Source organism: Hemicordylus capensis, chromosome 4, assembly GCF_027244095.1.
Source record: "Hemicordylus capensis ecotype Gifberg chromosome 4, rHemCap1.1.pri, whole genome shotgun sequence".
Classification (NCBI taxonomy): domain Eukaryota; kingdom Metazoa; phylum Chordata; class Lepidosauria; order Squamata; family Cordylidae; genus Hemicordylus; species Hemicordylus capensis.
In genome coordinates, this window is record NC_069660.1 from 70,586,947 (window position 1) to 70,606,460 (window position 19,514).

At 45.5% G+C, this 19,514-nt stretch overlaps 1 protein-coding gene across 7 annotated transcripts in view; it reads right to left on the reverse strand.

Annotated features, from left to right (window-relative positions):
- OPTC (opticin) overlaps positions 1–18,696 on the reverse strand; it is a 28,382-nt gene extending 9,686 nt beyond the window's left edge. For 2 of the 7 annotated variants that reach the window (XM_053242470.1, XM_053242464.1), the window contains exons 1-4: positions 13,210–13,308; positions 10,142–10,373; positions 5,651–5,804; positions 1,363–1,521 (exon numbers count right to left, since the gene is read on the reverse strand). In XM_053242470.1, the coding sequence (XP_053098445.1) occupies positions 1,363–1,521; positions 5,651–5,804; positions 10,142–10,373; positions 13,210–13,292 (628 nt within the window). In that variant the 5' untranslated portion in view covers positions 13,293–13,308. Of the gene's footprint in view, positions 1–1,362; positions 1,522–5,650; positions 5,805–10,141; positions 10,374–11,881; positions 11,981–13,209; positions 13,309–14,878; positions 14,991–16,823; positions 16,952–17,327; positions 17,516–18,464 lie in introns of those variants that run through there. The other 5 variants (XM_053242468.1, XM_053242465.1, XM_053242466.1 and 2 more) reach the window with 5 other exon arrangements.
- Positions 18,697–19,514: the final 818 nt, after the last annotated feature.

Genomic DNA, 19,514 nt, shown 5'->3' on the forward strand with positions numbered 1-19,514 from the left:
GAAAGGAAAGCCCAAATTCTGTGTGAAATGCTCCTGAAGATCTCCCATGGATTTCAGAGTAAATCTGGCTGACATGAGGATGCACAAACTCCCTTCCGGCGGAGATTTGAGGTAAAAGCCCTGTCTGGAAAGTCTCCTGGTGAACATAGGAACATAGAAAGCTGCCGTATACCGAGTCGTACCACTGGTTCATCTAGATCAGTATAGCCTACACTGACTACCAGTGGTTTCTCCAAAGTCTCAGGTAGGGATGTGCATGAACTGAGATTCATGCTGGGGGGGGGCATGCCGGGGGGTGGGAGCAGCATATGGGATCTTTTACAAGGAGGAGAGTGTTGGAAGTGAAGGACTTTGCGCTGTCTCTTGTCTCAATGACATAGGAGGACAGACTAGTGAGTCAGAGGTCTAGAGGGTCAAGTCATTGGTCATCCCTTCTCTACTGCTCTGACACTATCCCTTTGATATGTAGATTGCTAATCTTAGGGAGTTCCTTCCTTCCAGCCACTTCCTTCCTCTCTTCCCTTCCTTCTACCTTGCAACATGCAAGCTCCTCTCCCTGCACCATGTGTGCAGAGATGCAGAATCCATCTGCATCCAGCTAGCTAGCTAGATTAGAGATCCTAACTCCTCACTTTCTTATCTAGAATGGAGTTCTATAATAATACCACTTATATTGATTTGCAACTATGAACTGGCTCCAAGTTACTTTATTCTCAGCATACACGCATGCCTAACTAAATTCTGCTGTGTTGTGCCTCTGTACACTCTGCTCTAATGAAAAAGGGTTTCTCCTATCAGAGAGAATTCCCAACAGAGAGCAGGTCCTTTCCTGCTCTCTGCTGCCCCATGCAGCTTCCTGCTGTGGCAGTCCTCCTCCCACTAACCCGTGTGCAGTGCCAGCATGTGCACGGTGTACACACATATGCAATGCAACTACTAAGCATTTGATAGAAATAGGGAAAGGAGTAGAAAAGCTTGTATGTTGGATTCCAGCTTGTGGGGATCCGGCTGGCAGCCACCTCCAAGTTCAGGTTACAGTTTTTGACATGCTGCAGAATTGGCAGTGGCATGTCAAAAGCTGAACCCTTTCTCTCCATGCCACCAGGCGAAAACAGGGTCTAATTTGGTATATTGGTTGGTCCTAAAGCTTGCATGTGAAATAGGGGCATGTGTGAAAACAGACTCTGGTCTTCAAATTTCCAGCTGAGACAAATGCATGCCAAGCAAAGTGCATTTCCCACTACCCTCCAGGGAACTGAGGAAGGAGGAGTGAGACACAGGTGGTCTTGCTTGAAACAAAGAAGGTCGGGGTGAAGCAGCTGACAAAAATGGAAGCCAGAAATCCTAAGGAGCATAGCATACTGAGTCCGATGAAGTCATTGGCTTCAATCCGGCTGATGCGGTTGAAACGGGCATAGAAGTATGTGGTCTCCAAGGGCAGAGGGAGGATGTGTTCTAGATCAGTGTCATCACAGTAGACAGAAGTACTGATGCAAACACAGACCAAGCAGGTGGGTAGACCTGGAGGCAGGAGAGACAGAAGCAGATAATGAGGAAAAGAGAAGAAGAGTTTAAGGATAGCCTTATATAAATTCCATTATTTATTTATTTATCAATCACATTTCTATGCCACTCCATCTAAAGGCTATGGGTGGTGCACAAGTAAAATACAAGAACAAACACCATTTAAAACAAACAGGTTAAAGCAATATAAAAACAAATGTAAAACAGTTCAGAGCCATTTACAACCAATTAAAATACTTAAAAATAATTTTAAAACCTTGGAAGGCCAGGCCAAACAAGTAAGTCTTTAGGACTCTCTTGAACGCCAACCACAAGTCCAAACTACGGATATCTGCCAGGAGAGCATTCTACAGGCCAGGAGTAGCTACAGAGAAGGCCTGGTTCCGAGTTGCCACCAGACGAGCCAGTGGTAATTGGGGATGGACCTCTCTAGATGACCTCAACGTGCAATGGGGATCATACAGAAGAAGAATCTTTCTAAGGTAACCTGGACCTAAGCTGTTTAGGGCTTTAAAGGTGATAACTAGCACTTTGTATTTTGCCCAGAAACATATTGGCACCCAATACAATTGTTTGAGAATAGGCATAATATGGTCTCTCCGGGTTACCCCAGAGACAAGTCTGGCTGCTGCATTTTTAACTAACTGAAGTTTCCAAACTACGTAAAAAGGCAGCCCCATGCATTGCAATAGTCAAGCCTGGAAGTTACCAGCTGATGCACCACTGTTTTGAGATCATTCTCTTCAAGGAATGGACATAGCTGTTGAATCTGCCGAAGCTGATGGAAGGCGCTCCTGGCCATAGCCACCACCTGAGATACCAGGTTGAGGCCAGGATCTAAGAGCACTGCCAAGCTGTGAACCTGTTCCTTCTGTGGGAGTGTAACCCCATCCAGCACAGGAAGATCTAACTCATCCCTCAAATTCCGTTCCCCACCAAGGAGCACCTCCGTCTTGCTTGGATTCAGCTTCAATTTGTTATCCCTCATCCAGCCCATTACTGCCCATAGGGGAGTTTGGATCTGTACTGGAAAAGTGGGGGGCAGGGGAGCTCCCCTAAAGGTAGAAAGGGTGGGTGTGGAGTCATTTACTACTCACAACTTCTATCTGGAATGGCAGCAGCCACAAGGTGGGGGGGGGCGGAAGCTTCCCCCACTCTCGCCAGCCTCCCCCAGAGTAGCCCATGCTGGTGACAGACTGGTTCTGGTCTTCTTTGGCCCAGTTTGGGCCTCTGAACATGTATGGGGGCTATTTTAGTGAGCTCCATACATGTGCAGAGGCCATGCCTAGAGGCCATTTGTATGGCTCCATACATGTAACCAAATAGTTTCTAAACAATGGGATGACTAATCATTATTAATATAGCTATATCTATATTTCTCTTAAATATACCCATCGCTAATCCCACGTGTGGCAGCTCTTGTGAGAGTTCACGACTGAGCTTCTGGGGGGAAATGCGAATGGGCTGAAATGGATGGACGGGCAAGAGAGCGGCGCCAGGGAAAGTGAGAAGGTAATGGGGGCAGCGGCATGGGGGAAAGTGGTGGTGGTGGTGTGTGTGTGTGTGTGTGAAGAAAGCAGCGACTGAGGGTGTGAAGAAGGTGGTGGCAGGCAAAGAAAGTGGTGGTGGGTGGATGGGGTGGTGGCCAGTCAGAGGAAAAGAACATTGGAGGGGGGAGGGCAGAGAACGAGTGGTCGAGAACTAGAGGCGCAGATGTTCTGTGCCCAGCCCAGCTAGTTTCTAATAAAAGGGAGAACTCTAAACAGATGGCAAGATTCATAAGAACATAAGAACAGCCCCACTGGATCAGGCCCAAGGCCCATCTAGTCCAGCATCCTGTTTCACCCAGTGGCAATTAAGATTGCATTCTGCTAAGGTATATGAAAATGTAGGGTTCCTGCTTGGTCCTGTTCACAAGTGAGTGCTAAATTCGCTTTAAAAAGGGAGGGGGAGGTGGTGGGGAGAAACAAATGAGTCATTTCTAATTAAGAGATAGATCACCAAGGTCCAGCATCCAAAGAGCTGCTTTAAAATGAATCAGCCCGGGCCAAGTCCAGTCTGTCATGTCTTCTACTAAGCCCAGGGATTTTGTTTGGTCTCTCATGTTTAAAGAAACAGAACCAAAGAAAAATGGAGTTATTTTTGCATTAAGAAACCATTGCTGCATTGTCTGGAGCCAATAGCCCATTGCAGAGTCAAAGTGAGGGTGGCAACATGACAAGATTCCAGGCACCAATTAAAACTGCATGGGTATTTTTTAAAAACTCTATTCAGAGAACCAAACAGACTCTAGACCCATTAGTGGAGGAGTTCAAAGCAGAAAGGCAACAATTTCCCTCAGTCTACTACTTAATTTGTCCCAGTTCAGAGTGACAGAAAATGAATAAAGATATTTATCCCTCGCTACAGGATTTTAATTGTCACTAATCTAATTGCTACTCTGTCCGATTGTCGCTACGTCTCTGCTCATTAAAGTGTTGTTGTTTGGCTGGCATTTTGGTTTGTTTCCAAGCAGCTCTTTTCCCAAGCTCCTCTCATATCTCAAAATGAGAAGCCCAGCGATTGTTCCACAAGCAGAACGGATTTTGTATGTGCAACAATAGCTTGTAGATTGAGGTGGTCAGAAGGGGACGTGGTGGGAAGAATCGGGGCTCTCTAAAATGTCCGAGAGAGAGAGAGAAGTGCTGTTTCTCTATGAATTAAAATACTCTGAATAATGTGCAATTAAAAAGCAACAATTCAATATAAAAACAAATTAGACAACAAGCCTATTGTCACAAGCTAGGCTGCTTTTTCCCAATGCTGGGATCCGCATGGATCCCAGTGCTCCCTGCCCACCTAACCCTACTGTAAACCCTGGCCTTTAGGGTGAGTGGATCCTGTGCTCGTTGCGCAGTGCATTGTCGGATATCCAGAGTCTGGGATGCATTGTCCCCGCCTCCGGAGATCCATGCTGCTTCCAAGCAGCAAGGATCATGTGGAAGTGAGATCTGTGAGTCCCACCATCCAGGACAGATCGTTTGGGGGAAAGGTAAGATTGGCACAGCCTTTTGCATCCCCACCCACCACCTGCCAGTCATGTGCATAGCCTTAACATTTAAAAGCCAGCAGCATAAATTTAAATTAAGTAATTCAACACTAGCAGCCCCATTTCTAAACCGGAGTAAAATGAAGGAGCCAGCCTTACTTCTTGAGGAAGGGACTTCCAGCGTGTATGTATGTATTTGTTTATTTCGGCCCAAGGCCAGACTTCCAGCGTGTAAATAACACCACCATTATAAACACCCTGCTTAGAGCTCTAACAGTAATGCATGTGGGGAGTGGGTTGCATATTTCAGTGCTCTCTCACATAAAAACTTTTCTGTGTGAGGAAAGCTAGTATGTCAGGCTAAGCTAGAACACTTCTCCCTGGCTTTTCATGGGCAGTGTTTTTGACATGGGAAGAAGAAATCAAAGATGAAATCCCCACTTGTATTCGGAAGTCCCAGGGGGGCTATATCATCTGAACCCACTTGGAAAGATTGTGCCTGATTTCTAGTTACTTTGGTATCATTTAATATATTTAGTATGCATTTGACCTGGGGAATCTGCACAGTGCTGCTCATCCATATGCCTTCAGTCAGAAATTCTGTATTAGAGGTAAGATTTTGCAGGATGTGCCTGGCTTCATTTTAAGGAACCACCATCCAGCTTACTATCCAATTTGAACCAAATAATTGGAAAACACGACAGCCATGACCTAAGAGAAGTCATTCATTCCCATGTGGGCCAAGAACTTCTTCTTTTGGCAGTCAGATATTATAGGATGCCTTAAGCCCAAGGTGATATCATCAACAAACTTGATTTGTAGCCATTGATAAATTCATCCTAAATTGATATTATTATAATAAAATCATCATCATCATCATCATCATCATCATCATCATTCCCCCCCATCCATTCTACATGGACAGGAAGAATGTGGTAAGCCAGCAGAAGAAGCATTTGGATTCAGAATATCCTGTATGCCCAGTTCAGGGAAGAGAGTACATTTGGGGCAACATTGCATAGCTGCCTTAATTACAGAATTGCCACTCATATACTGTTCTTTTCATGTAAGAAGAATAAGATTGTGAGAGCTGGTTACCTTGATCCGTTATGGACCCAAACAGACCAGGCCCCTTCGGTCTAGCTGCTGTGGGAGTTGGTGGGTTCTTTTGCGGCGTTTCAGTTGGCAGAGATGTCGTGCTTTGGGGTTCTGCCAAGCTCTTGGTGGGAGGAGCCAAAGTGCCAACTTCAATCTGTGAATAAAGCAAGAGCCATTGGTCTCCATAGTCATGATGTTCAGAGTCAGCGTCAGTATTTCCATTTCCAGACAGGTGAACTGAGTCCTAGGCTTACACAGAATCCCCTAGGTCAGAGGTTTTATTATTTCTTGTTTAAGTTTCAATCTTGCCTTCTGACAGCTGGTGAACACATAAGGTTTTCTTCTGCATACAAGTATCTCAAATGTCCCTAGGTGGATAACTTGTAAGCCATCTGATCACAGATACAGTTGTCAGCAATTCTCATGATCCTGGCAGCTGAAAAAAAAAAGCCACCACCAATTGTGGAAACTGCTGCTGACTATATAAGCAATCAGCAGATTCTTAGAATACATTCTCGATGTGAGTGCATGAATGTGGGTGCTTGAGAATAGGATCTGAACTGCTTGGAACATAGGAAGCTCTCTTATACCAAGTCATTGGTCTATTTAGCTCAGTATTGTCTACACTAGGCCTGCTCAGTTTAGGCCCCGCAACTGTTTTTGAACTACAACTCTCATAATCCCCAGCCACCGTGGCCAATAACCAGGAATTATGGGAGTTGTAGGCCAACATCTGCAGGAGGGCTGAAGTTGAGCAGCCCTGGTCTGCACAGTCTGGCAGCAGCTCTCCAAAGTTTCGGGCAGGAGTCTCTCATCTCTACCTAGACATGCCAGGGATTGAACCTGGGACTGAATATTGCAGAGGCACTACCACTGAGTGACAGCCCATCCCTTTACATGCAAACCCATCTTTGCACAAAACGTATGGTGTGAAATAACTTTGAAAATGTGAAGATCTTTAAAATCATTCAGAGGACAGAATGCTGTAAGATTCAGTCCTGGCCAGGCTCATTAAAAAAAAAAGTTTAAGAGACTAGAAGGCCATCAAACCAAACTCTCTTCCAAGTAAAGGTTCTTTGCGACTGACCTCCCATCTATCAAGCTATATATTCCAGACTGCAAAATGATGTAACTGAAACAAGTTGTTCTAGTAAGAACTAATCAGCCTACTTTCCTTTCACTGTCTCTACATTTGGACTAAATCTGGTGCAAATAGAGGTCCACAAGTTAGATCTCTTGAGCCTCAAATGTTCATGTGTCCACCATCTTGGATCGGGGTGGATGTTATCATTACAAACTGCATCATTGAGGTGTCCTTGTGTGTCATTCACTACAGCTGTTCTAAATTTGATTCAAATCGGTTAGGAGTCCTCAAGTTTGTGCACTTGTGTCTCAAAAGTTTATGCATCCACCATCTTGGATTGGGGTGGGTGACATAATCACAAACTACACCATTGGGGCACCCCTAAGTATCCATTCAGCTGTAGCAAATTTGGTTCAAGTGAGTTAAGCGGTTCACAAGTTAGCCCACTTGCGCATCAAAAGTTTATGTGTCTGGCATCTTGAATTGGAGTGGATGACATAATCACACACTACTCCATGTGCGTCACTCACTGCAACTGTACCCAATCTGGTTCAAAGAGGTTAGGCAGTCAACAAATTAGCTTGCGCCTCAGATGTTCACGCGGCCGCCATCTTGAATTGCAGTGCATGACATCATCACACACCATGCCATTTGGGCATCCCTATGTGTACCTACATCTGTAGCAAATTTGGTTCAAATTGGTTACGCAGTACACAAGTTAGCCCACTCGTGCCTCAAAAATTTACATGTCCGCCATCTTGGATTGGGGTGGATGACATCATCACAAACTACACCATTGAAGTGCCCCTATATGTCACTCACTGCAATTGTACCTAATTTGGTTTAAATTGGTTAGATAGTCCACAAATTAGCCCGCTTGCACCTCATATGTTCACGTGGCCACCATCTTGAATTGGAGTGGATGACATTGAAATTGGAGTGGATGGAGAGGAGAGCTGGTCTTGTGGTAGCAAGCATGACTTGTTCCCTTAGCTAAGCAGGGTCCACCCTGGTTGCATATGAAAGGAAGACTAGAAGTGTGAGCACTATAAGATATTCCCCTCAGGGAATGGAGCCGCTCTGGGAAGAGCAGAAAGTTTCAAGTTCCTTCCCTGGCTTCTCCAAGATAGGGCTGAGAGAGATTCCTGCCTGCAACCTTGGAGAAGGCACTGCCAGTCTGTGAAGACAACACTGAACTAGATAGACCAATGGTCTGACTCAGTATATGGCAGCTTCCTGTGTTCCTATGACATCATCACACACCACACCATTTGAGCATCCGTATGTGTCCCCTACATCTGTAGCAAATTTGGTTCAAATCGGTTAGGCAGTTCACAAGTTAGCCCACTTGTGCCTCAAAAGTTTACACATCTGTCATCTTGGATTGGGGTGGATGACATCATCACAAAATACACTGTTGAGTTGTCCCTATGTGTCCCTACAACTGTACCCAATTTGGTTCATATTGGTCCAGGCATTGCTGAGTTGATGGGGGTGGGGGACACACGGACACACACAGAGAATGCTGGGTAATCTCATAAGCCTACTGGAAAGTAGGCTAAAAATGAGTAAATAAGGTGCACCAAAGCAAGATGCCTGACTAGGTGATTCCTCTGGATCTCTCAAGCACACACAATAGTGGGAAGGAATCTCCATCATGTCTCTAGCCAGTGTGATGCAATGTTTAACACCAAGCATGGCAGCTGGTTATGTCATATCAGCTAACACCAATTGTGGACATTTAGGTGCTGTTACTCCCTGGATTGTAAAAATAAGTAAATGGTGGGATGGTTGCCACTCTCCTCCAGGCACATTCCCAGAGTAAAACCTGAGTTAGTATTCCTTCTTAATCCTAACCATATTTGCTTGGAAGGAATTATGCCTAGGAAGAGCAGTCCTGAGAATGCCAAAGTCATACAGAGCAGTCTCTGGATTGCGGCACTTGGAAAACAAAGGAAAGGTTCAGACTCCTAGAGCATGTTTATGCATATCTATGTCATCATACCAGCAATAGCCTAGTGCAGGATTCCCAGCTTTGGGTCCCCAGATGCTGTTGGATTATATTCTAATCATCCCCAGTCACAATAGCCAAAGTGACCCCTGGCCTACTGATTTGTAGCAGTAGAGTGTATAGGAGTAACTGTTTGATCCACTGGGGATTGAAACAGAAGTACAGAGGAAGGAAGGAAGGAAGGAAGGAAGGAAGGAAGGAAGGAAGGAAGGAAGGAAGGAAGGAAGGAAGGAAGGCATCACTGATGGAGGAGTAGAGATGCACACATTTGGCAAGGCTCATTGAAGCTACTCTAACATTCCTGATAGCTGAGCTCTTGGGGTGATCAAATGACAATCTGTCAAGTCTCTGACATAGACACTCATTCACACATAACACAGAATGGGAGTTGCATGGGACAGAATTTTCCCTACCATTGTGTCTGAACACGTGCAACTCTGGTGCCATCTGGAAATCCACCCAAGGTCGCGCTCTGGAAAGTTTCATTTGAACCCTCGGTTTGTAAAGAGTAGTGCTGCTCATAACTGGGGTTCCATTCTGCTACTCTTACATCCAAATGCAGCACTGGAGACGGCATTCGGTTGGACCAGAATTGAGGGAGGAAGCTCCTCCCTCTCTCCGTGTGTGATTGTCTGTGCGGGCAGTCCTTCAATCAAGCAGGAAGCCTGCACAGCCAGTTCCTTCTGCTCTCTGCAGGCTCCCTGACTGAAGAGGCTGCTTTCTATATCGTCTGAATGCGGACAGGAAAGCGGAGGTGGGAGGGGACTGTGGTTCCGCATTACATGCGAATGCAGCCTCTGTGTCTACCTGTGACTATGTGCACCCAAAATTCCAATTTTGCTTCAAGGTAACCCAGATTCTGCAAACAGAATACATTATTTGAGTTTACATATATTTCTTCCAAAGAGTCTTCTTTTCAATGTATTGGGAATCTTTTGAAGGAAAGGTATAAGTACTTTGGATAAGTAAGTTATAGGAACAGAGGTCAGCAAATGATATACATCTGGAGAGTAGGAGGGACAAGGAATTTAAAGCCATGGTTCTCAGCAAGAGAAATGCCATAAGATCTCATGGATCAAACGAAATGTCCATCACCTCCAGACTTCTGTTTGTCACAGCAGCCAACCAGATGCCTCTGGGAAACCCACAAGTAGGCATCAAGGCAATAGCCCTCTCCTGCTGTTGTCCCGCCCACCACCAGCTGCAACTAGTATTCAGTATACTGCCTCTGAACATGGAAGTTCCTTATAACCATCATGACTAAGAGTCAGTAATAGATATCTCCTCCATGAATCCACCTAATCCCCCTTTAATGCCACCAAAGCTTATGGATTTAAATACTTGTGTGAGCATTTTTGGGGCACACCATATAAACAAGGCCTTCATAATATGGTACCTTTGATGCCAAGCCTCCATAATCATAGATCTCCTCGTAATTACTGAGATCAATGACTTCTCCATAGTTGTCCAGGTTGAGGTCATAGTTGTCTAGATCCAGGCTCTCATAAACAGCAGAGTCAGTTTTGAGCTTCTCCTTCTTCATGCTCCCATCTTCCTTGGGCAGAGCAGCCAGTGCCAAAGTCAGGGCAGTCATTACACTCACCAAAGCTGCAGTCTGCATCCTGGGCCTGAATGGAAGGCAGAGGACAACAACCACAGAGTGTTTTAAGGGTCATAAACAAGCCAGCATTAGGCAAATGCCATATCCTGTTCTGACACAGAGTCCCTGGTGTGTCCTTTGGTATATCAGTCAATCTGCACAGAAATTCTGCATCCATAAAATGAAAACAATAGTGCTAGGTCTGTAACCAGCCTCAAAAAAAAATTTTTTTTGGTGGGGGGATTGCAGAAGTCAGGGGAGGCAGGTTATAAAATGTGCAATGAAAACAGTCAGTGAGGCCAGGGAGCAAAGAGAATTTTTTGGTATGGCCCTGGCAGGTACACACCATGCCACCAGCTGGCTACGGGCCTGAATAGTGCCTCACTCATCCGCTGATTTGAAGATGCTTTGTAGGATGGAGATGGCAATAGGCGGGGCCTTCCAAAACTGAACGTCAGGGTTTAGTGTGAACCAGAGCTTTAGCATCTTTTAAGGTGGCGATTCTCTTATATTTAGCAGGACCCCAGATTGTCCCTATCTGACCCCAGAACAGCACCCCTCCAGTGGTTGCTGCTGGGGTCTACTTTCTGTTTCTTTTTAAATTGTGAGCCCTTTCGGGATAGGCAACCATCTTACTTATTTGTTTTTCTATGTAAATTGCATTGAGCACTTTTGTTGAAAAGTGGTATCGGAAGCTGTTCTGACGATCAGCCAAAACTGGGCCAAGAGAGCCAAGCTGGGTCTCAGCTGATCGCCAGAACCCAGCTTGCAGCCAGGGCTGGGAGGCTGTGGGGCTCCTGGCCGGTGTCGGCGGAATCTCCATAATGCACATTGCAGTTTGCAGTGCATTGTGGGAGTTCCGGTGGTTTCCTGGCCCCTAAACCTCCCTGCTACCAGCAGCAGCCGGCAATCAACTGGGCGGGTGATCTACCCACCCAGCAAAGTGACAGAGTTCATCTGCGGGGGAGGCAAGCTTTGTGAAGTTTCCTCCCCTGCCCCTTCAATAAATACTATAAATATTCTATAAATATTTATAGAATATAATATAAATATTATATGTACACACACAAATTCACAGTAATAGTAGCTTTAGAACCTGCTTTTAGTGCAAAGGTCCACGGCTAGAACATGCACAGGAATAATAAAAGAAGGAATTGCCTTCTGAGTATGGGCAGGGTGCTTTCCCCCGACTATTGAGAAAACAAGACCAGCTTCCTCCTTATTGCCCACACATCGACAAGAAGAGCAAAGGGTTTCCAGTCAGAAGTGGCAATTTCCACACAGCCTCATGCCTTCAGCAGCTCTCACAGGAGATTTTTAGCATGATTTCTAATGAAACAGAGGCTAAGAGGGCCTTTCCCGAGGTTAAATTGCAGCTGCAGCAGAGTGGTATGCAAAGGAATCCCCGTCCTGTATTCTGCCCACTAGGCGAGCCTCCCTTCTGTCATGTCTCCATCTCTGCCTCCTCTGCAATCTCACAGCTGGCTTTCTTGCTCGAGCTCGCCAGACTTCTGCTTCCACTCATTATTACTATACCTTCTCTTGCTTTCAGAGTCGGCTTGACCTTGCCCTGCAGCACTTTCAAAAGAAACTCCTCTACCAGCTTCATACAGAGGCACTGGGGGCTTCACAGTAGCAGAGAACAAATGGCTGAAGCTTCCAGCCTGGAGGGATTATGACTTTCCTTCTCCTTTCAGTCATTTTTATGCTCGAATGCTCCAGTGTGCTTGGGAGGCCCAGAGCAGCTTCACCTCTTGTTCAAAAGCTAGATTTGACTACAACTTAAAAGGACATTCAGGTTTCAGGCAGCAATCCAGGAAGCCCCTTCAGAAATACAAAGTTCAGGTTTGTGCTACCAGTGGGAATGCTGATGTTGTTAACAACAACAAATCCTGGATCATAAATTAATACTTATTGCTTATGTCTTAGCTTAAATCGCAAGATTTCATCCGATATAGCAAGCATGAAATTGTTCCCCTTTGCTAAGCAGGGTCTGCCCTGGTTTCCATATGAATGGGAGACTACATGTGAGCACTGAAAGATATTCCCCTTAGGGCCTTGCTGGGAAGAGCATCTGCATGCTTGTATGCAGAAGGTTCCAAGTTCCCTCCCTGGCATCTCCAAGATAGGGCTGAGGGGGACTCCTGCCTGCAATCTTGGAGATGCCGCTGCCAGTCTGTGTATACAATACTGAGCTAGATGGACTAATGGTCTAACTCGGTATAAGGCAGCTTCCTAGGCTTCGTATATTCCTATTTTTTCTTTCTCTCACAGATGGGGAAATTGTTATTATTCCAATTTGCAAAAGAAGAGCTATCAAAGCCATTTACAAGGAAATGAAAGTTTGGGCAGGAGAGATGATCTCCCCAGTTTAATTAGAGATGTTGTCATTTTGTTTCTCTGACAGGGCTCTGTGCTAAGTGGCAGGAAAAGTTGACCCCACTAGGTATCTGCAAGTTATGCAATTGTTAAAGTCACAGGAACACTTTAGAGCAAAACTGGTAACCATAAATATCACAATTATACAGTAGATCACTAGAATAGAAAGGGCACCCAGGATTTCTGGTTCCCAATTCAATTCTTAACTCAGCGATTTAATTCTTCCACAGCTCTATCATTACCGCAGCTCCACAATTAGAACAGTTCTGATTTCTGACTCATCTTGATCATCAACCAGCTTCAGCTCCCTTCTCAGAATCAGCACACAAGAATCCCGACTTCCATTATAGTCGATTTTACTCTCTTTCTGGGCTCAAAGGGGTCCCCCCAAGACTCTCATTTTTACCAAAACACCTTTTTGTTTTTAAATAAGAGGCCCTTATTTAAAACACCATCTTTGTTCAGGACCCATTTGTCAGTCTCACCTCTTGACCCAGAACTGAAATTCTCTTAATTGCAGGTCCCCACACTGAGTTTTGTTACCCTGGCAACTCACACAACCCGTCATGATTCTTCCAACTCCCGTCCCGAGAGCAATTGCACTGGCAGGATGCAGGAATTCTGACTTGCAGGCACTTTTGTACTCACGAGACGTTTATACTCAGGACAAAACGTGTACAACTTGGCAGGCAGCATCCTAGGGCTGCTCTTTGGAATAGTCAGGATGTTTGCTGAAGCAGCAGAAGCTGGCATGGAGGGCTGGGCAGGACAGGAATACCAGGAACTTAACAGATCTCACAAGTGGTGAGGAAGCAGCTCATGAGGTTAGGAACACAGGAACATAGGAAGCTGCCATATACTGAGTCAGACCATAGGTCTATCTAGCTCAGTATTGTCTGCACAGACTGGCAGTGGCTTCTCCATGGTTGCAGCAGGCAGGAATCTCTCTCAGCCCTATCTTGGAGATGTCAGGGAGGGAACTTGGAACCTTCTGCTCTTCCCAGAGCGGCTCCACCCGCTAAGAGGAATATCTTAAATTGCTCACACATGTAGTCTCCCACCCATATGCAACCAGGGCAGACCCTGCTTAGCTAAGGCGACAAGTCATGCTTGCTACCACAAGAACCCCTCTCCTCTCCTCTCCTCTCCTCTCCTCCTAGGTTCACACAGGACCAGGTTGCCAGGGCTTGGTGTGCAGAAATCAGCCAGCAATGCTTTGCGTGGAGATAAACACTATCACCTGCAAATGTCGGCACATCAAGCTGCTGCTAAATACGCAGATACCATGGCAAGTTGAAACATGGCAACCCCTACCTAAAGGCTTGTGATGACTCATCATTGATTGAAACACAGGGGAGTGGAATGCACTGTTCTTAATACTTCAGATGTACTGTTCTTAATTCTTCACAGGCTGATCAGAGAGAAGAGCTGGTCTTGTGGTAGCAAGCATGACTTGTTCCCTAAGCTAAGCAGGGTCCACCCTGGGCTGGCTGCATTTGAATGGAAGACAACATGTGTGAGCACTTTAAGAAATTCCCCTTAGGGGGTGGAGACCCTCTGGGAAGAGCAGAAGGTTCCAAGTTCCCTCCCTGGCATCTCCAAGATAGGGCTGAGAGAGATTCCTGCTGCCTGCAACCTTGGAAAAGTTACTGCCAGTCTGGGTAGACCATACTGAGCTAGATGGACATTTGACAGCTTCCTATGTTCCTATGATCCACGATTCAAAGGTCGGAGTGGCACAGCCATGTGTTTGGGATGGCACACATGTTAAAACATCAAAAATAAGAAACTGTTGTCACTGTCCAGAAAACTATGCATCTAGCTGAGTGCATTCAGCAGGGCTTTTGATGTCCCAGTCTCTCCAAGGGTTCTGCTTTGTACGTGTGTCTATGTGGACTAAGACATATTGACATACAATAAATGAAGTTGCCTTATACTGAATTGTATATACACAAGAACTATGACCATGACAATTTCCTAGGAAATCTATTTGTACAGCATGCATTTAACAGTGCAGATGCCATATCTAAACCTCTATCTAACCAGCTGCATAAACAAGAGCATGTACAGATAGACAGGGCTCCTTCACATGGAACCAAACATGGAACCGAAGGTCCAATGGACCCACGGTTTTGGCCCCCCCCCCCCACTTACCTGTTAGTGTTCAGACAAAATGCACAGGAACCGAACTGCAGTCAGGGAGACTGCAGAGAGGAAGGAGAATTGGCTGCGCGAGTTTCCTTCTGGAATGAAGGACAGCCCCGACAGCCAATCACAGCTGGAGAGAGGGAGCAGCTTCCTCTCTAAACTCTGGGTACAGCAAGCACAGCTTTCAATTCAGAATTGTGATGTACAGCAGCTGGCTGCAAATCTCAGACAGGAGCAGTGGAACTCACTACAAACTGAGGGTTCAAACTGGAGTTTGGAACGGGAAATGTCAGGTCACTTTTCTGATGGGACTTGGGTTTCATGAATTCAGACACACAAGGAAGTCAACCTCAGGCTACTTCACCTTTGGTTTCCCATTACATGCGAATGCAGCCACACAGTCATAAGGACATATGAACAGCCCTGCTGGATTATGCCCAAGGCCTATCTAGTCCAGCATCCTGTTTCACACAGTGGCCCACCAGATGCCTTTGAGAAGCCCATAGGCAAGAGCTGAGGGAATGCCCTCTCTCTTGCTGTTGCTCCCTTGCAACTGGTATTAAGAGGCATCTTGCCTCTGAGGCTGGAGGTGGCCTGTAGCCACCAGACTAGTAGCCCTTGACTAGCGATAGTCTACTTTAAGAAAATGAGAAGGAAATCCATAGCTTTGGTCACCTAATGGAAAAAGGACCACAGGAGGAGAGGCATTCTAAATCTGGTGCAAGGTTTTTCCTCTGTGCAATGTGAGGACAGACTGAGGAATGGGCTTTAAAAAAAGATTAGAATTCATGGAAGAAGGGACCCCCCCCCCAAAAAGATGCTTGTACTTGGACAGTAGCCTTAGGAAGACTGTAATATGTCTGCTGAAGTATTTATTCCACCTGAACCTGCATTTCTGATTATTAATTATCATTGTTATTCTGTATATATAGAACCACTGATGCACATGATGTTTACACAAGCATAGATACTCACCCATACTGAAAACTTTGCATGTGTTTATACAGCGATGCCACATAGATGTACAATACTTTCCAAAGTGACATACACATGAGCATAGTACAATTACGTATATTAGTTTGTTTTCAAGCACCATTCAAAGTCCAATTTTTCTAAAACTTTATATTCTTGAACAACTTGGTATGTGAAGGCCTGCCTTCTCCCATATGAACCTGCCTTATATTAGAGATACGCAACAGAGATCCTTCTCTGGGTAAACTCACTTTTGGAGGACCAAGAAGAGGACCTCCTCAGTGGTAGCCCCCCCCCCCATGTTATCCTCAGGCACCTGCACTGCTGTCATTTTGATGTCAGGTTAAAACCAGCTTTTCCATCTTGACTTTTGATCATTAATAGATGGTTTTGATCCCATTTAAAAGATCACTACGTAAATGATCTTTTAAACGAGCTTGGCTGCTTTACTGCTGTCTTTCCTTTATCTTGTTCATAATTATATTAACCTGGTTTTTAGGATTTTATGTCTGAGGCTGCAAAAACACTTGCAAGTACACAGAAGTCCATCTCACATATAGAAATGCACATACGTGCATGCATGTAAGCACACATGCATGCAGAAACCTGCATGTAACAATCATCTTTTCCCCTCCTGTGTGTACTTTCACGCCCCCACACACTCACATTCATGGCTATAAAGACACATGCATGCACATATACTATGCACAGATCTCTAAGAGAGAAAGAGAGTGAATAAAATGCATTGAAACTACAAATCTAGATAGATCAAACCCAGCAGTACAAGCATAATGACAAGCTTTCTAGTCTCACACTGCAGGGAGAACTCTTCTTGCATTGTCTCTGAGCCCCAACCCCTGGGTAGCTTCCACGCCCTCCTCCAAACTGAACATGAAAGCTCCTGGGCCCCGCTTATTAATGGGAATGAGGGAGAGAGGGATAAGATGCTGAACGGGGAGCAAAGTACAGCAGTACATACCACTTTTTGCTGCTTGTTGTCTGCGTTGAACAAAGAAGCCAACCCTCAGGGCTCCCAGTGTGATGGGAATGAAAAGCTTAGCATGGGAATAGTAGTGGTAGGGGAGGACACAACTGCGTAGAAGTGAGGGAGTGGGCAGGGGAAAGCAGAAAAAGCAGCCAATCAGGGTGATGATGATTCCATCTGTCACCAAGCACACACACACACACACCGCCCTTTACCTCCCATGGTGTCCCTTAGCTAAGTCCCCCCCTCAGAACAATATCTATGCTCAGTTAAAGCTTTTCTTCATGAGGTCAGCCTTGCTGTTGGGCTGGAAGACTGCAGGCCTGGGAATTGCTACCCGGCACTGTCTCTTGTACAAACATTGGTGCAGTTATGGTTTCAGTTTTGGGAAGCAAGTGGGTAAACTGTATAGGGACTGGTATCCTAATCTACACTCCAATCTACACTGCTCATAACCCTGTGTGACGCTCCCCCTGCTCCCCAAAACAAAAACCTTACCTTGAGGAGGGTGGGGAGACAGCTACTGGAGCTCTCATTGATGGACAGAGCATCATTTCCTGCTGGGTACTGTAGTCAAGCCCCACCTCTGGTGGGAAAAAGAAAAAGATGCTCTACGTGGGAATCTTGCTGCCAGCTCCTCCCTTCTTCAAGGTAGGGAGTTTAACTTTGGGAAAGGAAGTGGCCGCAGGTGTGCACTCCCATAGACATGCACAGCATCTTTTCCAACTCAGGATCCTGGGACATGAATCCCAAATCCTTGGTACAGGGCTGTCCTTAGAGAACCTTGGTGGGGTGTGGGGCCTGGGGCAAATAATCCACTGTGGAGCCCCCTTCCAGTTAATTCTAATGGGGGTTAAAAGAGAGGGGCCAGGGGCGGTCATCCTGCTTGCCATGCCCTAAGGACAGCCCTGCCCAGGTGGGAATAGACATGCTGCATGTCTATGGGGGTGCCGCTCTTCTCGTTCTCCTCCTAGCAGGGCAGACCCTACCATGAAGGAGAGTGAAGTGAGTTGCTTCAGGCCGTGGATCTGGGTTTTCCAGTAATGCTTACTTACTTGTAATTTAACTAGTTTAGCATTTTATAGTTGTGTTTAAACAGGGGTAGGTAACGTGGCTCACCAGGTGCTGATGAACTACAACTCCCATCATCCCCAGCTGTAATAAATTGTGGGTGGGGGTGATGGGAGTTGTAGTTCAGCAAATATCTGGAGAGTTGCACATTGCCTACTCCTGGACTAGAGAATCAAATGGAAATCCTTAATGTCATAATGACATAAAGAAAGGGGCAGCGGCGTAACTACTATTAGGCAAGGGGAGGCGGCTGCCTGGGGGCCCCCACGCCTTCAGGGGCCCCCCAGGGGCAAGTCGTATGACTATATATAGTGAAGTGTGTGTATCAGCGAGGGACCGATTTTAAAATTTTGTCTCTGGGCCCACTCCAGCCTTGTTATGCCCCTGGAAAGAGGAGATGGTCTAATAGAAAATGAAAGAAAGGGGATATTTGAAAGAAGCAAGGAAATGAAGGTATGGTTTTAACATAAATGGAAGGGATAGGAGAGGAAGGGGGTGCTATCTGGTGCTTTACTTCAGGCAGTAAAACTTACAGATCATCTCCCCAAGATATTTTATTTTTACCTTGTGGAAGGGAAGGGTGAGGCGCAGCATAGAAGAAGGTGGCCACTTCTACAAGTGTTTGATTGGAACACTTTCAAAAGCCCTGAGGATTTTTTGAGAGAACGGCTATCGCGACACACACAAGCATGAAACTTGGTCTAGCCTTGGCAATTAGCTGCAAAGTAGTACTACAGTGAATCCTTCTGTGGCAGTGCTGGAAAATATTTCTTTATAGATAAGCGTCACAGCATGATAAGAAACAAAATGGGTTTGGTTGGCCACATGATTAGGCAATTTGTTTTAATACACTCTTTTAATTTGTCTGCTGGAAGAAGTATTCCATGCTTTGCCTTGGTTGAAATCCTGGGAAACGGCTGTTAATGAGAATAATTTGGATGTAATTAGGTAATTAATGTCAATGTATTGCCTGTCCTGTGACTCGGCACTTTTCAGCAGTTATTTATTAAAGGAGAAAATGTGGCTTTGTGTTAGGATTGCCAGTTTTTCTTGGCTCTGCTTCTGTGCCTCTAACACCATCCCAACATGCAGAAATGGAACAGATTAAACTCCTCTTGACATTGATGATAAGTGCTGAGGGGAAAGCTTACTAGCTAAATGTTAGGACTATGGACAGGCTGAATTATCAGCTTGATAATGATCCAGGCCATTCTTGCATCATACATATGATGCAAGGGATGGTCTAGATAATATCGAGCTGATGGTCGGTATTAACGTAATATATTGGAATGGGGTGGGGTCGGGCTTACCTTTTAATTAAGATCTGGCTTCTCTGAAGAAATTGGTTGCCCTTCTGGGCAGCTGCAGCAGTGGCATTTTAAGTTTCCACCAGTGTTCCTTGTAACAGGGATTCCCAGATGTTGTTATTATTATTATTTTTTACATTTATATTATTATTATTATTATTTACATTTATATCCCGCTCTTCCTCCAAGGAGCTCAGAGCGGTGTACTACATACTTGAGTTTCTCTTTCACAACAACCCTGTGAAGTAGGTTAGGCTGAGAGAGAAGTGACTGGCCCAGAGTCACCCAGCAAGTTTTATGGCTGAAT